This window comes from Drosophila subpulchrella, chromosome 2R, assembly GCF_014743375.2.
Source record: "Drosophila subpulchrella strain 33 F10 #4 breed RU33 chromosome 2R, RU_Dsub_v1.1 Primary Assembly, whole genome shotgun sequence".
Lineage (NCBI taxonomy): Eukaryota > Metazoa > Arthropoda > Insecta > Diptera > Drosophilidae > Drosophila > Drosophila subpulchrella.
This window is the reverse complement of record NC_050611.1, coordinates 17,803,771-17,829,972: the sequence shown is the minus strand read 5'-3', so window position 1 is coordinate 17,829,972 and position 26,202 is coordinate 17,803,771. Positions and strand designations below refer to the sequence as shown.

Genomic DNA, 26,202 nt, shown 5'->3' with positions numbered 1-26,202 from the left:
TATCTTTGGCATTTTTTTATTCAAAATAAATTGATACCGTTGTTGTTATTGCTGTTTCGCGCTATTACAAATTACAAAATGTAAATAATTCAGCGGTTGAGCTTATGCAAATAGACAAATGAGTTAATTATACTTAGTTTAATAGGCAATTACGTAGCACTTGCGTGAACGTTTTTACACGACAAAATCAGCGCCGTCCTCTCGTAAAGTAATTCAATTTCCCATCATGCAATTATTGCTCTAACTTAGGGCCTGGACTTCCTATATAGGTAAATGTGTATATATTTCCATATAAAATCAATGTATTTACGCGCTACGTATTAGTTTCGATTCGGGAAAAGGGACGGTTGGTAGTGTAGTAAGTACTGCCCAACTAGCAGAGCTATAAACTAATTTCATCGATTTCATAGATAGAATAATCCAAGGGGGAGCGTGTAAAAATCATTTAAAACTAAGTTCTACTTTAAGTAATCCATTTTTTCGTATAAATATTTGTGTGTTGTATTGTTTGTGTGTGTTTGGTGGATATGGTCTGTTGTTGGTTTGTCTGTCTGTGGGAAGCACTTGTGGGCAATTAGGAATTGATTGGTAATACGGCTAATGCGATACGATCTTCGCACCTGGATTATTGGCAGCTCTATTGTGGGTCTGATTGCTTCTTAAAATGTTAAATAATCAAAGCTCCCGGCTCTCTCTGTTTATCTAAGCCAATTGGAAAACAAGTAAGATACTAAGTTATATTGGAAACCATCCTATGGCAAATACAAAGCCTGCCTCGGAGGTTCCCCCATCCTTTGATCGAAATATTTCTTAAATAAGCTGCACAATGCCAGTTATGTTTCTGGTCAAACTACAATGAACATGCAAACAATTCAGCTTGAGCAAATCAAGCTGAAAGTATATATAAATAGCTGCCCAAAAGTCCGGACAAAGGACATGTGGTCCTTTTTGTCTCAATTTCAACTTAATTAGTACAAAGAGTTTTAAATGCTATGCTTAAAATGGTCTCGTATGTGTGTGTGTGTGCTTTGCAAGCTTAAGCCCTTATGAGACTAGCTAAATTTATGACTAACTAGGTTTATAAATTAATATATTAAATCATATTTAAGTTGCCATGACTTCTCAAAATAAATTCAGTCAGTAACTTAAAAATTAAGCAAGTGTCATAAGGCCTTTGCCCTCTAAATTTCTCTTATGGCCTTATGACACTAGCTATATTTATGATAACTGGATTTCCTTAAAGAACTCGTGGCAATCTATTACGAATTAAAACCTTTAATTACAAAAGGTTGCCACGAGGTCATAAAGGAAATACAGTCAGTTAGTCATAAAGATATCTAAGGCCTCAAGCCTTCAGGGCAAAGTTCTTATGCCACTTACTCAACTTAGTGATAGAACTGGATTTATTCCTGGCAATATATTATGAATTATTATCTTAAATCATATAACCATAGTCATAGTTAGTCAAAAATAAAGCTAGCATCATAGGACCTTTGCCTGCTAAACTCCTTTTGTGTCCTCCTCGTGGATGTGTTTGTGTTCGCGTGGTTTACATATAAATTAGAGTACATACTAAATAAATAATATGCAGCATAGTTCTTCGTTTTGTGTTAGTGATCCTCCACTCTCGATAAGCTTAAGTGTGTGTGTATGTTTGCCAGTTGTTAGCACTTAAATCGTTCAGTGATTGTTTCTCCATTCTCGGCTAATACAAAACGTTATCCAAAAAACTCCATCGACTTGGCAAATACTTCTCGGTCGGGGCTCGTTTCGCCCCTCAATTCGAATATAATGTCCAAAGAAACCAATTTGCACTTGGATATATACAAAAGAGTTTGCTTAGTTGCATATAACTTGTGCCAAATCGGTTACATATATAAATATCTATATGTATATATCTATATAGATTGTGTGGTTAATACGATGCGATTGTTATTATTGTTGCTGTTGCTTCCTTTCTGGATTGCAGGCATTTTGCTGCTTTGCTGCTGCTGCTCTTGACACTGATTTATGGCGACACATATGGCGGAGGCTTGCGGTAGGAGGGCGTGGCAGGGGACTTGCCCCGCACCTCCCGGCCGCCCACGACCACCGATGGCGGTGGCACATAGTCATCCACGTCGTTGTCACCTAAACGGATTACAAGTTAAATACATTTTATATAAAAAACAGGAAAGGAAGTTAACTTCGGAAGCCGAAGATTATATACTCTTAAAGTTATAAGAAATAGTCAGTGTTACTAGCCCCATTTTTAATTTTAAAGGATTGTTGTTTTCAATTCTTAACTCTGAAATATTACAAAATTTGTATATCCCAAAGGACAAGAGAAAAGTATCAAAATCAACGAAGCTATTATTTTGTTCCTATTAAATATATGACTGCTTTATGATATAATCGCCTGATTTTTCCACACAATAGATTCAAAATTATGAATAATTAAAAAATAATATTGTTAAGAGTAGAAGATAGTTAACATGTCAAAAAACAATACCCTTTCTTCAATATTTTTCCATTATTTTTCGGATCATTTCTATGGGACCTATTGGATATGGTTGTCCGATCCGCGATCTAAGATATGTACTACTTGCGATAAAAACTGAGAGACGAACTTTCGTAAACGAACAGACGGACGGACATGGCTAGATCAACTTATCTAGTAAAACTGATCAAGAACATATATGTTATAGGGTCGAAAATGACTACTTCAATGGGTTGCAAACTTCTGATTGAAATCATAACACTCCATCCAAGGGTAACTATTAGTATACATCCGAACGCACCGTTCATATTTGAGGTGTTGTAAGAAGGTGGCAGCAGCGGGGGCTTCTCGTCTTTCAAGATGACGGGACTCTTGTTGCCGATCTCGGGCTTCTCCTCGTACTCGTCCTGAAAGATCACGGGAATACCCTTGGCACGGAAGGACTTGCGCTCCTCCTCGTCGCCTAGAAAACACATTATATTATGGGGTAAGTCTAATTTGAATAGAGTCTCATCAGTAGGCCTACCTAGCTCCATTTTGCCGCTTCTGTGGCGACACCAGTGCAGGCAGCAGGCTATAATCGAGGAAATCAACACCATCACAATAATGATTGCGATGGGCAGCACGTAGGTGATCATGTAATCCTCGCCGAAAGAGGACTTATGGGCAGGCTCCTCGGGACGGCTTGGTATGTAATCCAGCTGGTTGGTGTCCATGTTCTCGGGATCTGTAAAGATATAATCTTCAGAAGGAATCCTAAGGTGAGAGTTACCAATAGCAATACTCACGATGACAATTACTGAAAGGCACCACCGAAAAGTTGGTCAGATTGAGCTCGGGACCCAAGGCCCGCTTGGCCGCCTCCCTCAAGCTGTGATCGCTGTTCAGGTAGACACTCCTGGTGGTGGCCACCTCCTTCTCCCGACAGTTGTTGTGCTTCTTGTACAGCGTCGTATTGTAGAAGTTCACAATGGTGCCATCGGAGTCGTGGTGTGTGGTTATAGAGCGGATCTGTATCTGGCCAGTGGTGGCATCGCCATTCAGCTTGGCCACACGCTCCACAAACTTCCGCTGCAGATCGGCATTGAATCGCTCGTGCCTGATGGACAAGTAGGCCTTGAAGAAGAACCCAAACTCACGCTTGGGAGCGGGACTAACCACCACGACCAGGGCATCGTGGGCACTCAAGCCGCCACTATCCTCGGCCACCAGGAGATACTCCTCGGAACCAATGTCGCCACTCTTGGGAATGCCATAGAACTCCTCGTTCTTGGAGTCGAACTGCAGCCAGTGGCGTGGGCTCAGTTCCAGGTGATCCCTGGTCTTCAAAGTCAGGGTCAACTGGTTGTCGTTGGCATCGTAGAAGGTATCCGCTGGTACCTTGTAGACCAGCAGTTGGCCCAGGCTGGCATTCACGCGATCCACCTGGTTGCGCGGCATGGGCGGCACATTCTTGGCCATGTGCTGCGTGGGCTTCACCTGGGTCAGATCCTTTTGGCAGGATCCGATCAGCTGGCCCGTAATGGATTTAATACCCAACTGCGGCTGCACCAAATCACTCAGTCTCTGGGCATCCAAACGCTGGACAATATCATTCAATTCCTTCTCCGGACACTCGCTGGTGGGCAGAGTCTCATTGAAGTAGACAAAGGTGGCGCTGTGGGGATCATGGGGCGTTTGACGGATTTCCCGCACCACCACCGCCGAGTTGCTGGAGTCATCTAAGGTCCTGGCCACTGCATTAATGAGTTTCAATTGCCAGTCGATGTTGTGGCCCAGCTTCTCATTGATCCGGACCACAATGCTGACCTCATGGTTGATGGTCCTCACCGCCCGATGCTGCTGCACGCTGATCTCCACCGTTTCCGTGACGCTGGCATTGCCCGAATCCGTGGCCGACAGGCGGTACTGCCAGCGGGATACAGTATCATCCAGGGGTCTACAGATAAAATAGGTTGAATAAGTAACAATCTTTATAAACGCATATCAATAAACCATCTGCTCACAGGCCATAGAGCTCCCGCTTGTCGGCATTGAACTGCAGCCAGGAGTTGGCCTTCAGCTCGTGGCCATCCTTGTCGGTCAGAGCCAGGCGGAGATTGCCCTGATCCTCGGCATCGTAGAAGGTTTCCGGCAGCACATGGAAGGTGAAGGCCTTGCCCGAAGTGACCGCCAGTTTCTGCAGACGCGTCTTGATGATGGGCGGGCTGTTCTCCTCGGGCTGCGGTTCCACATAGTCGGTGGACACAAAGGTGCCACTGCTGCTGGACTCCGGAGTGGAGGCTGTGGTCGAGGCCAGCGAGGATGTGGGCGTAGGGGGCGTGGACAGCTGGAAGGGTAAATTGATACTATTAGTGGAGATTCCAAGGTTGCCAGGGTAATACTGCTGATTTTACCTCATTATTGGCCAGGCTATTGTTGCTACTGCTGCTGCTGCTGCTGATGGCATCGGGTTCTCCTTCTCCTTCCTGGGAATAACAGGGAAATCATTATTAGTGAGTTGGCTAATTGGCGACAGATGGCTGGCTAAGTGTCATGCTGCAAAGTCATCGGCTAAGGAGGCAGGCAGAGTGAGTATATTAGAGTGTTAGTGTTAGTGTTAGTACAACCAATGCGGATACGGATACGGATACGAGTGCTCCATAGTGAACATGCAATTACCAAGGACCAGGGACCAAGGACCTCATGCAGGAGCTCTGGTTCGCTAATTGCCTGCCCTTACATGCTAAGTGCATTTGGCTGGAAGCAATTTCCCCTAATTGGATTCGGGATAAACGGTGAGACAATCGGGTTGTTGGGTGGGTGGTTGGGGGTTTATTATAGAGAGAGACGGAGTTTCAGAGCGGGTGGAGGTGCAAATCTATGGCTTAAAATCTAAATTGCGATTTCAATTGCGATTGCGAGATTTCACCTTAGAGCTATTAGTGCGGTGCGTTGTGGACTCTATATGAAATTCGCTTTCGCCTGCTGTTGTTGCAGTGGCAGTTGCAGTTGCAGTTGTTGCTGTTGCGGTTGCTGCTGTTGCAGTTGCATTTGGTGTTGCTGCCGCTGCTGCTGTGCCACCAAAATCGTCGAAGGGCAGCAGGGTGCTCAGCTCGAACTCATTAAGCACAGTATTTGGCTGCATTTGGTGTTTAATGGGTAACAAAAATGAGTAGGGGTTTAAGGGGGGCGGCAGAAGTGGGTTGGGATCAAGATCTCGTTAGTCCCTGAGCAACTGGAACACTAAATGTCTGTTTTTTATTACACACACAAAAAGCCCTTTAGTCAAATTGAGGATTATAATAGTTATTTGGACCTAACCATTGTAGTTTTCAACTTTACCAATAAGATATAATAGTTACTATTACAACAGAAAAAATACTTTACTATAGTAATAGTAGTTTTACTATAGTAGTAATAGTAGTTTTACTATAGTAGTAATAGTAGTTTTACTATAGTAGTCATAGTCGTTTTACTATAGTAGTAACAATAGTTTTACCACAATACAGATGTATTACAAACCTAGTAGTTGTTGTACTACTATACCAGTAATTGTAGTGTTACTGTAGTAATTATAGATGTTTTACTATAGTAGTTATAGTAAAATTACTATAGTAGTTACAGTGGTAGTAATTATAGATGCTTTACTATAGTAGTTATAGTAAAATTACTATATATAGTAGTTACAGTGGTTTTACTATAGCAGTATTCCTTAAATAGTAAGAGTAGTATTACTAAAGTAGTAAAAGGAGTAGTATTTGTAGTATTTGATTTCTTTAAAATAGTAGTTTTACTATAGTAGTACTATAGTAGCTAAAGTAGTATTACTGAAGTAGTTAAAGGAGTTTTACTGTAGTATTTCTAGTAAACATACTTTAAAATAGTAATTTTACTATAATAGTTACTGTTGTTTTACTAAATATACTATCTTTAATACTAGTAAAATGATTTTTAATACGTTTTGGTCAATTTATAAAGGAGTTGTACTGTAGTATTTCTAGTAAATATACTTTAAAATAGTAATTTTACTATAATAGCTATCGTTGTTTTACTAAACATACTATCTTTAATACTAGTAAAATGATTTGTTATCCGTATTTGTCAGCTTTTTTATGTGTGTGCTATTACGATTGATTTTAAAGTATACAGTTTTATACAAAGTTAGGATATATACAAAAGGACTGAATCCTTCTAACCTCCACTAGCAAAAACTACCTGCTATAAAAACAGTATGTACACTTATCTCTAACACTATTTTCTATCTAGTCAGCTAACATTTACTTTTTAGTACCAGCCAACTCCACTAAAATCTTTTACGGCATCTCCATAAATGTCCAGTCATTTTGTGGAGTTTGGCTTTTTTTGCAGGATATGCTACATTTACACAGGACAAAAGGCAATAAAACACAATATCAATTTATGTAAAGAGCGAGATGTATGTAAGCTAGGCTAACTCCTCACATAAAGCGACGAAATGGAGGTGGTGGAGATGTTTTACATGTCACAACGGGGGACACAAGGACATGGGACACGCACACACAGACATAAAGGCGAGGCAAAAGGACACTCGTTCACACACACACACATACACAGAAGCGACATCATTACCTTTGGCGATTCAGAGAGTGTTGTTGTTGTAGTTGATGTAGTTGTTGCTGTTGATGTTGCTGTTGTAGTTGAGATTGTTGCTGTTGTGCTTGTTGATGATGATGATGATGATGCAGATGATGTAGTTGGTTGAGTGGCTTGTGATGGAGGTGATGAGGATGCGGATGAGGATGGGTATGGGTATGGGGATGATGAGGCAGAAGTGCTGTCTTGCTCTGTGGGCATGTCAGTGGGCAGGGGCGGATGAGGGGTGGGCACCGAGGATGAATCTTCTCCAGCAGAAGCAATGGACGAGACGGACGAAGACGACGACGAGGACGACGAGGATACCGATGATATGGCATCATACGGTGAGAATGGCTTCTGTGTTTCGGGGGCGGACGCCGAGGGTGTGGGCGTGGCCAAGAAGTCCACTTCTAGGGCCTCCACCTGATTTCCATTCTCCTCCAAATAAACGGGCTTTACCATTTCCGTGGCTTTCGTCGTGGTTTCCTCCCGTAGAATCTCCACGGCCAGTGGAACTCCCAACTGCTGTAGCTCCACCTCCTCCTCATCATCTTCGGGATCGCCCAGAACACTTAACTCCTTGATGTTCTTGGTATTCTCTATTGTCTTGCTGATCACCGACTCCAACTTGGAGACACTCTCCTCCATCTCCTCCTCCACATTGGCAACCAAGGGAACCTCCGACGAAACGGAGACGGAGACATCGGGCGATACTATCTTCTCCAACATGGACACCTCCGACTTTTGTTTTAGTCACAGTGAATGAGGCGATTTTTGTTAGTTTTCGTGGCGATTTCGAATTGGTTTTATATTATATTTTACAATATTTCGATTTTTGGTTGATAACATTAACACAATGAGATCGATATACACAGACAGAGGTGAGAGAACGAGAGGAAGATAGCAAAAAGAGAAGAAAAAACGTAAACACCGTATGATGAATTATAGTTATTTTCAGTGTACATATGTGGGTGTATCTTGTGTGTGGTTTCCATTTAGATGCATGTGTGGTATAGTGTAGTTTTTTTGTGTTTGCGGTTATTAACAAAGTGCAGTATAAAAAACAAACAGAACCAAAGGCTTCCGGAAATCAAAACGTATCTAGACAGTAAGTCCAACGCGATCCATACAGATCCAAACACGTAATACATACAGATGTTCAGCGTGTGTGGTTAACCAGTGAGTATGTATGTATGAACCGCAGGTATTCTCATTTAAACGTATGTATCAGTATCAGATAAAGAAAACACCCAGAGAAACCGAAACAAATATGTTGATATGGCTGAGAATAAGCCTCAAAACTCACCGCTCCATGATGATGTCGATGTGCATGTGCGGATAGTGGCGGCACTTCCGTAGGAGGCTCACTACTTTAGTTCATAAAAAAGAAATGGGAAAGATTTCCGGAATTACCAATGTGTCACGTTCAGGTGAACGCTTAATACTCACGATACTTCGTCGTCATCTTCCCCGTAGTCGTAGTCATCCTCATCAGCACCGGAACCCTCTGACTGACGTCGCTTGCGATTCGATCTGCAGGTGAAGAACCGATTAGTTATCAGCTTTTACAAGAAAGCAGAAAGACACTTCTCGGAATTCCATTGCTATTTTTTAAAAAACTTTCTCCTCACCTTGATTTCAATTCCTTTCGCCAAATGAACCACAGACCAAAGTTCTCTTCTGTCAAAGCACCTATAGTACCATCCTTCATCTGGTGGGCAATCTGCTTGGCTATCGGCTCGCCCATCACAAAGTAGCTTGGACCACAGCCGATCTGTATAGGGAAAAGATTTAATAACTAATCCCTAAGTACAATAAGTTAAATATAATACAAACCATGAAACTGGCGCGTCCTAGTCGTCGATTGAGGGTCTCGATATTCTTATTGCCCTTGCCTCCTTTTCGCATGGCCAACTTGTGCATGGATTTCAACTCCCGCTTGGACACCGAATCCAGGGATATGAATTCCTATAAAGAGCATAGAGGATTAGTATTCTCTTAAAGGACACACTTTCATTTGCCAACTAACCTTCGGTATGGCAAAGAACTTGGCCAACTTGGCTTGGACATGAGCTCGTTTTGTGGCAGTCAGCTCACTCCAGTCGTGTTTTTTTAGAAGTAGCGAAAGCACAATCTCGCTTGGAGTATTTTGGCAGCTCATCAACTCCGTAACATACGGATCCTGTTTGTAGGCGGGCACATCTTTTGGCTCTATAACAGGGACCTTGAAAAAGAAAGGGAATTATTAAGGTAAGATATATAAAAATAAACAAGATTCAAATAATCCTAATCATATTAATACAGTAGAACTATCATGCCAGGTAAAAATTTCCAACTACAGATATTTCGAGTTATAAAGAATATATTTTCTGCTTGTTAAAGGTTTTTTTGAAGTAGGAGTACCATTATTAATTTTTTTCTGCTTAAAACAACAGCCTATTGCTTAATTAAGACAATTTCTTAAAACCATTTTTTTTTTTATCATAAATCCGAGATCCGATCCGGTTTTCAAATACTGAACACAAGTTCTATATAAGTATCGTATAAGATATGGTATACCATTAAGCTAACTAATTTGTAAAATGGCAAACACCATTTATTCTTTAACAAAAACATTAATAAACTTAAGTCGTATACACTTTTGGAAAGCAAAATCATATGTTCGACCTTTATCCAAATCCAAACGCTATAAGTTATAAGGTTCTATGAGTATAGAGTTAGACAGTTTTCAAAGTATACATCTAACCCAATTTCATTCAGTAATATTTTAATGATTAATATTATATTCTTATCTTACTCATTCATAGTAGTTTGCTTTACTTTATAAGAAAATGGAAAAGTACCTACAAGAACATATAGGTACTCTAGTATTACGACATCTAGTTTCCATCCAATTTAATTCAGTAATATTTTAATGATTAATATTATATTCTTATCTTGCTCATTCATAGCAGTTTGCTTTACGTTATAAGAAAATGGAAAAGTACCTACAAGAACATATAGGTACTCTAGTATTACGACATCTAGTTTCCATCCAATTTCATTCAGTAATATTTTAATGATTAATATTATATTCTTATCTTGCTCATTCATAGCAGTTTGCTTTACGTTATAAGAAAATGGAAAAGTACCTACAAGAACATATAGGTACTTTAGTATTACGACATCTATTTATGTTTCTTATCGCGGAGGTAATCTTATCTTAAGAATGGCGACTTTTTGGTTAGAAAAAAAGCCTATAGGTAAATTATATATCATCAATCAAAACAATCTAAATTTGGCTTAAAATGACCCACATGGGATGGGAAATTACTCACCTGGGAGTCGTTGACATTGAAGTCCCGCTCGGCGAGAACCAGAACCCCCCCCAGGAGAAGAAGCAGCGAGGGCAGGTTCCTACTGACCACCGATAAGCACCACGGTAATCTCATGTTCGATTCCGTGCGCGATATGTGTCGTATGGTATGAATATGAGTCGCAAGAATGCAGTTTCGATTTCAGTCCGCCAGTCCAACAATCCGACAGTCCAACGAAATTCAAAACGTCTGTCGTGGGCTCTTTTTGGTTTCTGGTTCGGTTTTACTTAGAGCTGGAGTTTCCCAGCTGGGATTTCGCTTTCGTTTGGAGAGAAGAGAAAGGGGATATGGCGATATGGCTTTTACATCATCTTCTTCGTTAGCAGCGCCTTCGTCGTCATCGCCATCACCATCTGCAAGTGGAATTTATGGGAGAAATATTAGACATATTTTATGGCACAAGGTCTTCGAAAGGAGGGTGGGTGGTATCATATGATACCATATGCATGGTACATGGCCTATGCTAATTAATTGTCGACTGGGTTCGGTGACCCAAAACCCAATTTGTGCTTCGAGCATTTGTGTTTATGTTGCTGCAACTTTTCCACCAACCAGTAATTAACATAAACAACTGTTAAGTGTTGTTGTTTTTCCTGTATTTGAGGGGAAAATTAACGCTTGATTAACGTGATGCACATGATCTTTTTGGTAATTGGTGGGACAGCACCCGACGAAAACGATGGAAATTGGAAAGTGCGACGATCCGAAAGGGGCATTTAATTAAAACCGTATTTCAGTGCCATTGATAAGTGAAAGAGAAAACGGTGGGGAGACAATTGCTCTTTGATTATGAATTATTTTCCCTAATTTTGAATTTCTGAATTATTTATGGAATTATAATAGCAGCTTCCCATTCAATTATCCCCTACAAAAAGAACAATGAAGCCCTGTTCGAATTTGAATCAGTATTCCCCTTTCATGTCGATCCACTTCATGGAGTAATTCCCATAAATTTGTTAATCCCTCATTGAACATGCATCCCCATTTACGATTTCCACTTTCCTAAAGCTTCTCGGCTTATCATCGGCTTCTATTTATAACCCTTCAACCGACCACTCCCCAAATAACTCTTCGATAATCATTCAACGCAGGCATTATCGCTGAACAGAACAAACCCCTACCCATCTGTATTTTACCCCCGGGGTTAAATGAGGCGACCATATGTGTTGGGGACAAAAATTGGAGCAACACATTGCACAATTTGCAGCATTCTGGCCGAATGGGGTTAACGTTTGTGACTTGCTATAAAAAATGCAGCGGAAAATGGAGTGCCTGGGAATGCCTTAATTGAGGCATTAAAAATGTGCGATGCAAAGATGGGGATTGTCGCCTGAAATCGATATATCAAAGGCATGCCTTTGGAATGCATTCTTCACAAACCGACGAGACTTATTGAATGCCCATAAATAATGGAAATTATAATTGCTTATGCATGCGCAACTAAAATATCATTTGTTTTCTCCATCGACTTGTAGTATTTGTGTTGCCTGCTTTCTAGTTAAATTTAATTGAAGACCTCCGTCCGTTGAGACCCAGCTGGAATAGCAAATGAGAAAGGCGGAGAAGGAGGAGCAGCCCAAGTGTCAAGCGGCAATATGCCACCGATACAGACGGTTCTTCTCGCAACAAACACAACATATATGTGCCATCCTATATGAACTTAAAATGCAGCCAAGCATGCCGGGCCCATCAGTCGTTCGTTATACCCCATGAACAGCCCCTTCTCCGAGAACCCCTTCCTTTACCCCTGCTCTTTGGCATGAATGAGAATGAGGCTTCGAAGCTTCGGCGCTTCGGAGTGTATTTGCTGGGTATGCAAATGAATTAGCATTGCGCCAAATGCAAAAACCAAAGAACCAGAGGCGTAGTGGGTAGTGGGTGCCGGAGAAATGAGAGATCATAACTTAGCAGGCGGTAGTGGTGGAGTATAATATGAAAAACAAGTTTTCCTCTTGTTTCAGTTTGCTGAATGCATCCGCTCAGATAAGAGTTGGGATCCATTGGAGTAGCCATTGCTATTGGTATGGTGGTTTCACTGGTTCGGTGATGGGGTTGAGGGTCGGGTCAGCACATAAATTGAGCCGACACAAAGGGCAACTAATAAAGGTACAAGAACAATATAGAACAAGCCATAATACTGACGAGGATGAAGCTGTGGTCAGTGATACTGCACTGGGGCAAAAACTGTGTGTGATGCAACATCCGTTCCAAAAAAAATACAAAAGGTTATCATGACACAGGCTTTGATGATAAAGAATATAAATAAACATTTTATTTTGTTTCAACCTTGAGATGTCTTTGATACAAATCGAATGTTTGGTTATGATGCAGTCAGTTGTCAATTAAAATAATCTAGTACTAAGTATGAATCATTTTATTCTGAACATGAGCATGAGTCATGTTAGAATTTTAAAAGATTATCATTCTTAGTACCTACGCATTGATGACAAAAATATAATCAACAGATTCCAGGAATATGGCCTTATGACACTGGCCTAAATTTGAATTGACTGACTGGATCTATTAAATAGTAGGTAATTCAGTTGTCAATTAAAATAATCTACTATTCTAAGTATAAATCATTTTATTCTGAGCTAAGCATGAGTCATGTTAGATCTTCGAAATATTAACATTTGGCTTTGATGACAAAAAAATATGATCAACAGATTCCATAATATTAATACCAGGGATATGGCCATATGACACTGACCTAAATTGAAATAGATTGACTGGTTCTACCAAATAGTAGGTAAATCTGTGTATAATACATACAATTTGGTTTAACTGTGTGCTCTTTTTTTCTACTTTACCTTTTTAATAAATACAATCAGTTAGTCAAATTTTAAGCAAGTGTCATAAGGCTTCATGAATTTAAGAACATGAGTCATTCAAAATGGGTTCTTGTCGAATTCGTTGTAAAAACACCTCAGTAAAAACAATCAATCTTAAAACGAACCTTTCTTAGTTTTTATAATATCTAATTTCTGAAACCGGAACCCTTTTAGAACCCTTTCTCCCAGTGTCTAGACACCGCCCACGCATCGTAGGCTTTTCAAGTGGGCCGACTCTTATATATCGCCGTCATTATTGTTGTGGCATTAATGTGATTAGAGTAGAGGCCTACATTTAGAGCCGGCACTTTGCGATGCCCTCTCCTATCTCTATATGTCTACCACTCGTTCCTGCTCGGCTCTTCCCGCGGGCAATTAATTATCTCAGATCCGAGAGGTTGCCCCCAGCTCGGTTCAGTTCAATTAGCCTTGGTTAACACACACTGGCCCCTATTTACACACACACACACAAGGTGGCATCGTCGGCTTCTTCTTATTCAACCAACTACGTGACACAAAAGATGTTGATTCTGCAGCGGCGGCAACTGCAACAAAGAAATTCTTTCTTTCATCACAGAATGCAGCGACCGCATAAACAAATTTATTTTCTTTTTCACTGCACCCAGACGCATTACTCACTGAAGCCCATGACTTTTTTGTGTATGTGTTTACTCGGTGACCCAAACTTTTTGGGGTACTTTTTGTATTTAACCCGAAAGCCGTACAAGAACTGATATTATATTTCATATTTCTCAACTTCTGTTGCTGTATTACTCAGAACTATGGCCTAGGGCAATATTCTTTATGATGATAAGACAACCAACTATCCAAAACCTTTAAAAATGTATATAGTCTAAAATTTGTTATAATGATAAGTTTTTCTTAAGTTAGATAATATTTAAAGTTAAATAAGTATTACATATTTATATCGTACAGTTAATAGTTTGTATTATTGTGTTATAAATGTAAAAATGTATTTACTTGGTGACCCAAACTTTCTGGGGTTTTTTTATATAACCCGAAAGCCTTACAAGAACTGCTCTTATATGTCGTATTCCTCAACTCAGTGGCTATAGTACTAAATACTACGGCCTAGGGCAATGTTCTGCATGATGATAAGAAAACAAACTGTTTCAAATCTTTTAGCTAAAAACTTTATATAGTGTTTAGTTTTCTTAATAAGGTTAATATTATTTATTATTGTGTCATAAATGTAATAATGTTTCTTTTGTCTTTCTGTATACACAAAAATGTACAACTATTTTTATGAGGGCTATTAAACATTTGAATCATTTTGAAATATATTTCCTCTACATATGACTTTCTGTATACAATGATGTACACTTATTTTCTTACAAGATATTTTAATACATATATATTTCCGCTGCAGCTGATAAATTTCCTACAGCCAACTCACATTAAGAATTGAACCTTGCCGACTCATAACAGAAACCGGCTTTCTCAATTCTTATAACCCACACTTTTTATGTTCATATATGGAACAATAAGAGTATTTCATCTTCAATTAGCCTTCAATGTTGTCTTCTGTGTGTTTTTCTTAATCACGCATTAATTCGGTTGGATTTCTTGTGAAATAATAAACCACAATTGTTCCATCTGTGTGGCTTTCCTTGCTTTCTTTCGCCAGCAGTTCTGGAACCCCTTCTCGATGGAAGCCCCTTCCAAAGGGGGAACCCCTTCGGGCAGCCTTAATTAATTTGATTCGTCGCACTGGGCGCACAATTCCAGCAATGATGAAGTCTTGGGGTACGGGATCCTATAGAGTTGGTGATGGCCAGCATTGGACTAATGGATTGTTTGGCCCCTTGTATTTTGTTTACGATGCTGCCCGATTGAAAAATTTAAATTTGTTATACACATAAAACCCACACACGAGTACGAATTTCATGCATGTACACATGTTCGCCGGCGTTTGACCCACAATCTTGTCGTTGGAAATAGTCTTATTCAAAATATGCTTTGTTGCACGCATAGTCAGTGAACTGGAAACGGAAAATTCGGGTTGGGGAGCAGTAAAAAACAGAAAAGTCTATACAGTGGAAAGCAGGCCGTGCAATTACCAAAAATAGCCCAAAGTCTCTCGACTCTCCTCAATCATCGCCGCACACATTGGCTCTGAGTTTTTTGGGTCCGGCCCATTGGAATCCCATGCAATGGGATAGCTGGGCTGGTCACGAAAGGCGTGTCGCATTCTGGTTTTTGGTTTTCAAAAAACCAAATAAAAATTCAAGCACTCAAAACGAACAGCAAGGAAAATTCATTTTACAATGACTTCAGCAAAAAAGTTATACTTGTAAACGAGGCAAACCAAATTAAGAGCAAAACGATCCATCAGAAAGAAACTTTTCCATGCATTGTTTATTGTTTCCTTGTATTTTATGATAAACAAAACTTTTCGGAACTTTTCAGCTGAGAAATGTTTCTTTAAACTCTATTCACCCATATGAAAAATATATAATTTCCAATTTTCTGTGGATTTGTACGAGTATCACATCTTATTTTCAGATTCTTAATCATCATTTCTGTATGACTAAACTTCTATAAAGTTTCATGGGTCTCTGGAATTCTGAAAAACAATTATCGTAAATGGGAAAGCCAAATGAAAAAGAAAACTATCTATTTGAAAATCAATTTCAAAAGGTTGTTTCTGGTTTTTTTCGTATTCAATAACAAACAAAAACAGCGGGAAGGAAAAGAAACATAGGGTTTTTTACAATTTCAGGGAAACTTTGTGGTTTATAACTTAAGAAACAGTAAAGAAACGCTTAATTAAATAAAAGTGCCTAATATATTCTTCGTATGACTTAATTTTCCAACATTCCGAAAATCTCTAGTGATCTTTTAACAAATATAAGGCTATTTTATTGGGCAACTTATAAAATACCTAGAATCTCCCCAATTCCCAAAAATTATCTATCCGATTTCCCAACTATCTCGAAAGGCCCTCTGATGTCATGCGTTGTAGATCTTATGACTTAATTCTCCAGTCTTCTTTATGCGTTTCTTCTGTGTACACAATGGCTGGCTGAAGAATGAGCCAGAAGTGCGACACATGGTGAGCATTAGCATGGCTTTCTCAGATAGCGCTTCTGTCCCCCAAAATGATATGATAACAGTGGTTGGGCCCCACAGTTAGTCGCCAGATATGAGTAGGATGGATTTGTATGTTTATTTAAATATTTTTGTTGAACGGAAATTGTTATCGCAAAACTCTAATTTTTGTGTTGGAAAGAAGTATTTATCGCAAACTTTCTCAGACTTTTTCGTCTCGCAAACTAGTATAAATACGATATGTAGAGTACTATAGTAAAGCCTAGTACTCAGATCGGCTAAGAGTTTCACTAGTCGAAAAATCTTATTCTTTGTAGTGTGACCGAAGTTTTCAAAGTTCACCCGCAATGCATGAACGGGGTTGATCCGCTGATGCTGCAGGAAGTCGCCCAGCATCCTGACCATGGCTTCTCCAACTGTTCCTTAGCGGGCGCCCTATTTTCCTCCTCCCTATAGAAGCCACCGCGTCCTCCAGCTCCGCTTAAGCTGCCAAGTAGCTGGTGGTTATGGTGTACGGAGTCCTAATGAAGAGGTCTTCGGAGATCATATTACTGGTGGTTCTGCTAAAAAGATCCAACCAAATTATTTTGGCCAGATCTTACTGTTTGCGAGAACACGCACGGCAGGATGTCCATGTAGAGAGCGAAGTCCCACTCGGCATGTTCCTTCCCACTGGAATTCTCTAGAGGATCTCCTCCAGCACGTCAACTATTTTGTGGATTTGCCCCTGTTGTGGTATTGCTTCCTGTCGGTGAAGTCCCAGCAATAATGGGCAACAGCTTGGATTAGGCGTCCTTTTTCATCTGCACTGACCTCCTTTAAGCGTTTTTGGGGTTTTTCTTCCATTTAAAATTTTTTAGTTCCCCACCGCTTCTGCACGAACACCGCCAAAGATTCAATTTCTTATTCTTTGGGCCGCGGCTAACGGCGTTTATCGAAAATTCACTCGCGAAATCTGGTATTTCCTTAGCTCACTTATATGGTTAGCTCGGGGTTTTCGTCGATGTGAGTACTAGGCTTAATTCAGAAACCATAAGTCTAATTCAGAGCAAGAAGTCACTCGCACTATTTGAAGAATCCTTCATCATCATCAGTGGAACGAGCTTGGCGTCGTCTCTCTACCCCCAATTAAGAGTGTTAAGGCTCTCCCGTTTAACACGCCGATCCCGATACAGAACGCCGAAGCAAAAAGGACACGCTTCGGGGATAAAATTATGCTTACGTGTGAAGACTTTGTGGTATTCCTACCAGAACGCTTTAGTACGCTGCCTCCTAAAGCTGTGGAGCACATTGCGACGGGGGGCTACAAGCTAGTCAAACATCAATCGGAAGGGGATAATTATACTCTAAACTTTTATAACGAAGAAGAGAAATAAAACTAAAAATCAATATTTAAAAACAAAAAAAAATAACAAAAAATAACCTAGTAACAATCCTGTCGCTAGTGAAATACGTTATTGTGATGTCTGTAATCTAAATGTTGATAAAATTAGTTGGTCGCATCATTTACACACCAACTTGCATAAACAATTATGAAAGTTGGTGCGTAAGTGATGCGACCAACTAATTTCTCTTCTTCGTTATAAAAGTTTAGAGTATAGTTATCTCCTTCCGATTGATGTTTGAGTAGCTTGCAGCCCCCCGTCGCAATGTGCTCCACAGCTTTCGGAGGCAGCGAACTAAACCGTTCTGGTAGGAATACCACAAAGTATTCGCACGTAAGCATAATTTTTTCCCCGAAGCGTGTCCTTTTTACTTCGGCGTTCTGTATCGGGATCGGCGTGTTGAACGGCAGAGCTTTAACACTTTTTATTGGGGGTAGAGATACGGCACCAAGCTCGTTCCACTGATGATGATGACGGATTCTTCAAATATTGCGAGTGACTTCTTGCTCTGACTTTGACTTCTGCTTTCTGAATTACTCTTGTACTCTACATCTCGTATTTATACCAGTTTGCGAGACGAAAAAGTCTGAGAAAGTTTGCGATAAAGACTTCCTTCCAACACAAAATTAGAGTTTTGCGATAACAATTTTCGTTCAACAAAAAAAAACCGATAAAAAAACAAGAAAGGAAGTTAGCTTCGGCAAGCCGAAGCTTATATACCCTTGCAGCTATAATTATTAAATTTAAAAACACAAAAAATGATATTCCCAATAGTATAAGATAATATGTCAAAAAACACCGAAGCTATAATTTGTTTCATATTATTTTCCTACCAATTTTCCGATCGTTCCTATGGCAGCTATATGATATAGTCGTCCGATTTTGATAAAATTAAATTCGAAACTCAGAACTAATTAAAAAATGTTATTTCCAAGCGTAGGAGGTTATATGTTAAAAAACACCGAAGCTATAATTTGTTTCATATTATTTTCCTACCAATTTTGCGATCGTTCCTATGGCAGCTATATGACATAGTCGTCCGATTTTGATAAAATTTAATTCGAAATTCAGAACTAATTAAAAAATGTTATTTCCAAGCGTTGGAGGTTATATGTTGAAAAACACAGAAGCTATAATTTTTTTCATATTATTTTTCCACAAATTTTCCGATCGTTCCTATGGCAGCTATATGATATAGTCGTCCGATTTCGATAAAATTTAATTCAAAATTCAAAATTATTTAAAAATTGTTATTTCCAAGCTAAGGAGTTTATATGCTAAAAAACACCAAAGATATAATTTTTTTTCATTTTTTTGTCCGATTATTCCTATGGGAGCTATAAGATATAGTTGTCCGATCCGGCTGGTTCCGACTTATATACTACCTGCAAAAGATATAAGACTTTTGGGAAAGTTTCAGCCCGATAGCTTTAAAACTGAGAGACTAGTTTGCGTAGAAACGGACGGACAGACGGACAGACGGACAGACGGACAGACGGACATGGCTAGATCGACTCGTCTAGTCATGCTGATCAAGAATATATATACTTTATGGGGTCGGAAACGTCTCCTTCACTGCGTTGCAAACTTCTGACTGAAATCAATATACCCTCTGCAAGGGTATAAATATTTAAATAAAATCAATACTGGTGTTAAGTGAGTTAGTGTGTGTGTGTGTGAATTATGTTTCACGATAACAATATATATATAATCTTCAAACGAGAGTGGGAGGACAAGTGGAAGGTCCTCCTGGGATCGCAGAGCAGAGTATTCCACAATAATCCAGAACACTCCAGAAAACTCCAGAACATTCCGGGGCAGCAGCAGCAGCCCGATAAGCGCCTGCACAACAAAAACAATTTTGATCCAGACCATATATTAAACAAGGAAGAACGCTATAGTCGAGTACCTCGACTATCAGATACCCGTTACTCAGCTAAAGGGACCAAAGGGAAATGGAGATATGCAAGCAGCAAAGCGAGATTGAAATGCGCCACCTACCGGCGGTAGACAGATCTAAGCGTTATGGGCGTTAGAGTGGCCGTGGCAAATTTTTTTTGGATAAATCGATAGGTATTGACGAGACCAATACATTTCAGTTAAAAATTTTTATATAGCATGCAAATTGTGGGCGCCACAGGCTTAGGCGGTTTGTGGGCGTTAGAGTGGGCGTGGCATATTCGCGTAACAAACTTGCGCTGCGTACAAGGCTACGGAATCTAAATCTGAGATCCCAATACTCTATCTTTGATAGTTTCCGAGATATCCACGTTCATATTTACGATTTTTTGAAGTTTGTGGGCAGTTTTTGGGAGTTAAAGTGGGCGTGGCAAACTTTTTTTTTTGGTCAATCGATAGGTATTGATTAGAACAATACCTTTCAGCTAAAATTTGTATTCTAGCATCAAAACTGTAGGAACCACAGTTTTGGGAGGTTTATGGGCGTTAGAGTGGGCGTGGCACTCTGCTGAAACAAACTTGCGCTGCGCAGGAATCTCAGGAATCTGCATGCCTAATCCCAGTATTGTAGCTCTTATTGTTTCCGAGATCTCAGCGTTCATACGGACAGACGGACTCGGACTCGACTCGGCTAGTGATCCTGATCAAGAATATATATAACGCTTCCTTCTGCCTGTTACATACTTTCCGACGAATCTAGTATACCCTTTTACTCTACGAGTAACGGGTATAAAAATGAAAACCATCCTACTGATATGCATATGCGATAAGCGGGGCCGCTTGGGCGTGAGCCGAAAAACGAGAAAATCATTAAGGTGGCCGGGGACAGCTGATGAGGTGTAACCCAATTTCCGGCGCATTGCCCAAGAGTCCAATGATCCGTGGAAAGCGGGCCCAAAAAGGTGTTAAGCCGATTCGAAATCCCAGCTACGTAGATGCACTGGGGGCCAGTAAAAAAGTGAAAAAAAAAACTGAAAAGGGGGTTGCCATAGCAATTGCAGTCGCTGACACAGATGCGCCCATATATGTACATATATCGGTAATTCATAGAGTTTAATTGAGTGTAATTAGGCTATGACGATGATGAAGACCAATTTGGTGATATGCATAATTGAAGTGGGTTGCTGCGGGGTAAAAACCGATTGCAATCCGATTTCCAATTAAGACAAACAAACCATGACAAAATGTTCACTAAATTGAGCCACAACTAAATGGAGTAATTGTAGTCGAATGTAATTTGATTAGAAATCACGCGGCAATTATCGCTTGAGCGAAACTGGAGAAGTTCCCAGAAGTCGAAGCCCCAAGAACGGAGGTGGAGAATTGCCAAGGGAGCACCTAGTGGTTCGGGGCATTGCTCCACTCCCCAGTACTTTGCACAACACTGGGAAAAAATTCAAAAATTTAAAATTCTACATAATCATCTTTTCTTATTTTATATAGAAAAAGCATGCTTTATATCAGCATTTTTACACAAAGGTCTGAAACAATTATTTCTTATTATAACTTTTGAATTATAACTGAGGAGATATTAAACATTTATTTCCGGGAAATATAAAAAATATATATAATCCCAAAACTTTTTCGGTTTACACTCGAATTATATTTGAACAAATGCTAAAATTTACCGATATTTCAGGAATAATACCTCTTTAACTTTTTTTGAAGCTTTTGCATCTATGCCTCTTTTTTTCTTTTCCAGGAAAATACTTTCAATAAATTAAATACCAATTGTATTTAAATTTTTTATTTTATGCCTAATAATAAGAAATATATATTTTGATCATCTTATCTTTATCTTTCTTGCAAAATAGTTCAGATAATACAAAAATTGAGACATAAAGTTTACCAAGTAACAGAATTTCACAAGTTTTCAGAAGCAAAAATCGAAGGAAATTTTAAAATTGGGCAGCATTGTAAAAAGGCAATTCAAACAGAGTAATGCTGCCAAATGTTCATAATTAAAGATGTAGAAACACTTCTGTACATACTTAAAATGGTTAAAATGTAAATGCGGATTTAGGAATTTGCAAAGTAAATATGAAATAAATTTTTTTTCCAGTGCAGTGAGTTGTGGAGTCACAGCGAAAATATTTTTTGCGTGGGGCCAATGTCTGGTACTAATACTCGATGCTTGGGGACTTGAGGTCTTTGAGGCAGGGCCCAAAGAGGGGGTGGCGGGGGGCGCTGGAGGGCAGGGCAGACGCCATTTTGGCCAAATGGCGGCGGCGTTGGAGTTGCAGTATTTGTTGTTGTTGTTCCTGCTGAGAGCCATGTGCGGAGTTGGCGATCAAATGCGATCCCAAGATCTCTTGCATGCATAATGATGCCGTCTGTTGTATTTCTGCCTGCTGTCGCCGATGTTTCGTTAAATTGTGTGTGTGCTTACAGTAAGAACAACAACTAAAACAACCATAACAAAAAACAACAACATAAGCAAAGGCTAAAAACAAACATAAAAACAACGCAGTGCCGTAAAGTTCAAACCAGCAACACACACTCACACACAAAGGCGTTGATGAAGACGACAGCAAAGATACAAAAAAAGATACAACAACAAATACACGGATCCAGTGCCGGCTGTTTGGAGAATTGGACAGCTGCCTTCGTGATAGATACGATACTCCTATTCCGGCTGGCCTGGCCCAAGTATTTTTGTACTTTAACGGGCCATTGAAAAGCGCAAAGCAAAAAATAAAGAACAGCTATAAGAAATGAAACTAAGAAGTTTCTATACCCTAACTTAAAAAAATAGATTTTTTAATTTTCTTTTAATTAAAAAGAGCTATGGTATATATATTTTATTTATTTAAGATGTTAGAACCTTCAATGTATCTAAAAGAACACAAAAAAACGTACTTCGTAAATATGATATGATATGATTGTTATATATTATTTATTTAAGATGTTAAAACCCTCTATGTATTTAAAAAGAACAAAAAAACGTACTTTATAAATATGATATGATATGTTTGTTTATCCAAAAACAAGTCTATATAAAGAAAGACGGCTAAGGGCAAGGAATTTTACCTATAGCGAAGAAAGTTCGGGTTCAAGTCACACTTTTTGCCAATGAATTTTTCAGATTTACAGTTTTATAAATATGATATGAAATGCATAGCAACTAAATAATGTTTTCTTTTTGATTTCCATTTTATCTAAAGTAAGATGGAAAGTCAGATCTGACTGTAGAAAAGATATTTTGTTTTCAAATTAAACTGCCAACCGCCAATAGAATTGTTATATTTATATATTATATATTTATATTTTCTTTAAATGTAATTAAATTAAGATAAAATTATCAAAGGGGTAAGAAATGATATTACATAAATGTAATATTCCCTCTGGGTAGAAGTTACCGTAAGTCTTTTTATATATTACGTTAGTTAACTGGGTGGGTGCAACAAAGACAGCTTGCAGAGTGGAAAGAAATAACTTTGTTTTGGAAAGGTTCAGAGAGAGGGAAGAGAAGACAACTGGACTGGAAACTCAAAGACTCGCCAACTAACAGATACTCAACAGAAACAGACATTGTAATAATTAGTGGAAAAGCGGGCGAAAAGGGTCTGCACTTGACACGCAACCCGGGAATTGGTCGCTCACTTCCACACACACAAGAACCCATAAAACCCCATCCCCCACCAAAAAAACGACCGCCCTCATCGTTAGGCCGGCAACAAATTGACGCAATCTGATTAAAAACGCATCAAAATAAAGCTAACTGGTGGCCAGGGGAAAAGGGAAAAGAACAACAACCTATGCTAAATGCTCGTAAAATTAATTTTTTTGGCCCACACACACACACGCGACCCGCTGCCCTCACCCACAGCACACACACTCTCACACTCACTCACTAACACAGAGACACATAATTTAGGGGTGCCGGCGGAAGTGAAAAGGAAACATCTAGTCCTCTTAGAACAGCCGTCGTCCCCTTTTTGCGTACGCAGCATCCGCAAAAGAGTGCCAAAAACCGAGTGGTAATGCTGGGGATTTTCTACAGTGGACATTCGCTATTAGAAGAACTTCAATAAGGAAAGAAGCCCTTTTTTGATAACCAGTTATTAGATTTTTTATGGAAAAATAATTATTACTTTTAGAATTTATACTCATGGTTGAAAAGTTAAAAAAAATATTAATGAATTAATTGGTAATATTTTTTTTCTAAATATAAAATATGTATTATGAAACACTGATAATAATCTGTAACGTATACTGTCTTAGTGAGTTACATATAATAACGAAGTCCATTTTTTGATTACCAGTTATTCGATTTTAATGGAAAAATAATTATAATTTTTAGAATAAGTACTCATGGTTGAAAAGTTAAATAAAATTTCAATAAATTAATTAGTATATTATTTTTTTTTAGTATACAATTTGGCCTATGAATCACTGATAACAATCTGTAACATAAACTGCCTTAATGAGTCACATATAATATTGTACCATAACAAATCTATAATTGTTGACCGATTTGCTTTTATGGTCTTTATTATTTTTAATTGTATTATTCTGTTTTGTAAGTTTACATTTACATGAAATACAAAACAAATAAGAATTTTTAAGCAAAATACAAGTAATTGTTTGGTATTTTCTTTGAATAATACTCAAAAGGTGGAGATTCCAAGGATTATTTGGGTTACGAAAATAGCTATATGATATGATATATCTCCAATGTCCAGGTCCCACTGTCCTGGAATATTGGTGCCGTGCATGACCGAAAATCACAGTGCGGGCGGAAACTGAGTGCCGTCATCAAAATACGCACACACACACCAATCAAAATAGAAGCACACGGGGATTGAAAAGATAGAAAGAGAAAGATAGAAAGGGCCAGACAGATGAAGTCAGAGGAGAAAGGGGGAGGGGGAGGGGCAGAGCAAAGAGCAGGGTGACAGCTGCTCCATTCGCGTCCGGAAAAAGTGGCCGCTAAAATCATTTGTTAAGTGCGGTGGCCATGACAACTGTCCCAAAAGTCGGGAGTCCTGGTCAGATTTTCAATTTTTTCATCTCTCTCTCGCCAGAACACACACACATATGCAAGTATTTCCATCATCATCAACACCAGCAAACAAAACAAGAACAACAACCGAATGCAGTCCCCCTTTTTAACACAGAAAAAAAACAATGGGTTGATATTAAATCGAAATCCATTTTCATTGTTTTGTTTAACATTTGTTTAATCAAAAAGGCCTAAATGGCCTAGAGCATCTGTTTTTGGTAACCAAAGTCTGGGCTCAAATCCCACCCCTATTTAAGGAATTTTTATATTTTTTCAGCTAAATAAATATAGACAATTGAGTTTTAAATTTAAATATGCAACTGAAAAAAGTATTTTTTTAACATTTTCTGCCTATTTGATCCTCAATGAGTATCAAATTTTCAATCAAATGGCTTAAAAGCCTCAAACGCAAAGAGCATCTGTTTTTCGTAGCCAAAGTCTGGGTTCAAATCCCACCCCTATTTTAAGGAATTTTTATATTTTTTTAGCTAAATAAATATTTTGATGGTTTTAAACTTAAATATACAACTGAAAAGTTTCACGTTTTAACATTTCGTACCCATTTCTTTCCCAATGATATGTCAAATTTTCAAACTTAAGATCCCATCATATCATAACAGCTTTTCTTTCTGTGCATCCATTCCGCTTCCGTGTTTCGAAATTCAATTTATGTATACTTTATGATGCCGCAGCCGGCTCCCCAAGCTCCATTTCGCCGCCCCCCCATCCCCCATTTTTGCCCAGTGAGGCGGAGAAAATTGTAAGTTCAGGAAAATCGATTTTCTTTTTGTATTTTTTGCCGTTTTTCGGCTCGCGGCAGACAGGGCTAATTGGTGTTCTTTATTTTTTCTTCAGCGAAATGCATGCTGCATTTGCAGTTTCACTCACCTCGTTGCGCTATTTCTGATGCTCCGGATTCGGATTCGTTTTTGGGGGATTCGGGATTGGATTCTCCTGCCCCACTTCGCTTCCCTTCTTCCCTCACCTTTCCTTTTTGCCAAGGAAATTGCGTCCAGAGAGCCGCACTCACACGCACACACACTCACGCACAGGCACACACAACTGCAGCAGTGTTTCTCTTACAATTGCAGAGCTCTTTTTTTTTATTCTATTTTCACACCTGCACTCGCGATTTTCACGCACTTTTCCGTTGGCGCTTTTCTATGAGATACAAATGCGTGGAGTATTGGCTGCCTCACATGCTGCCCGTTTTTATACAAACGCTTTTCACTTTTTTGCAGCGAGCAGAAAACAAAGTTTTCCGAGTTTTGGTTGGTTGGACAGTGTGACCGCGACTGTGGATGGAAAATAATCCGCGTAGGGGAATATACCGAAAAGTATCTTTCGGATTCACCCGCAACAGCTGCGCTGCAACAACAATCGGGAATAGCTAGTGATGGTAGTTCGATATCAGTTCGATACCTTAGGATTAAAGTTTGTATTTTGTATTAAAATAAAAACTATCTTTAGCATAACAGACGCGATTTTTTAACAATTTTAATCAAGGTAATATATTTTG

At 39.2% G+C, this 26,202-nt stretch overlaps 1 protein-coding gene across 6 annotated transcripts; it reads right to left on the bottom strand.

Annotated features, from left to right (window-relative positions):
• Positions 1–25,986, bottom strand: LOC119549235. Of its 6 annotated transcripts, none has more exons than XM_037857125.1 (15): positions 25,572–25,986; positions 10,393–10,784; positions 9,105–9,299; positions 8,912–9,043; positions 8,707–8,849; positions 8,525–8,608; positions 8,382–8,445; positions 7,070–7,816; positions 5,391–5,600; positions 4,876–4,947; positions 4,486–4,808; positions 3,268–4,418; positions 3,006–3,206; positions 2,781–2,942; positions 1–2,130 (listed from the first exon to the last, which is right to left on the bottom strand). In XM_037857125.1, the coding sequence occupies exons 2-15, from the start codon at positions 10,504–10,506 to the stop codon at positions 2,009–2,011; spliced, it is 3,720 nt and encodes a 1,239-aa protein (XP_037713053.1). In that variant the 5' UTR covers positions 10,507–10,784; positions 25,572–25,986; the 3' UTR covers positions 1–2,008. The 6 variants fall into 6 exon arrangements, with proteins under 6 accessions (XP_037713053.1, XP_037713054.1, XP_037713059.1 ...); XM_037857126.1 differs by having other exon boundaries at positions 8,382–8,442; XM_037857131.1 differs by lacking the exon at positions 5,391–5,600 and having other exon boundaries at positions 8,382–8,442.
• Positions 25,987–26,202: the final 216 nt, after the last annotated feature.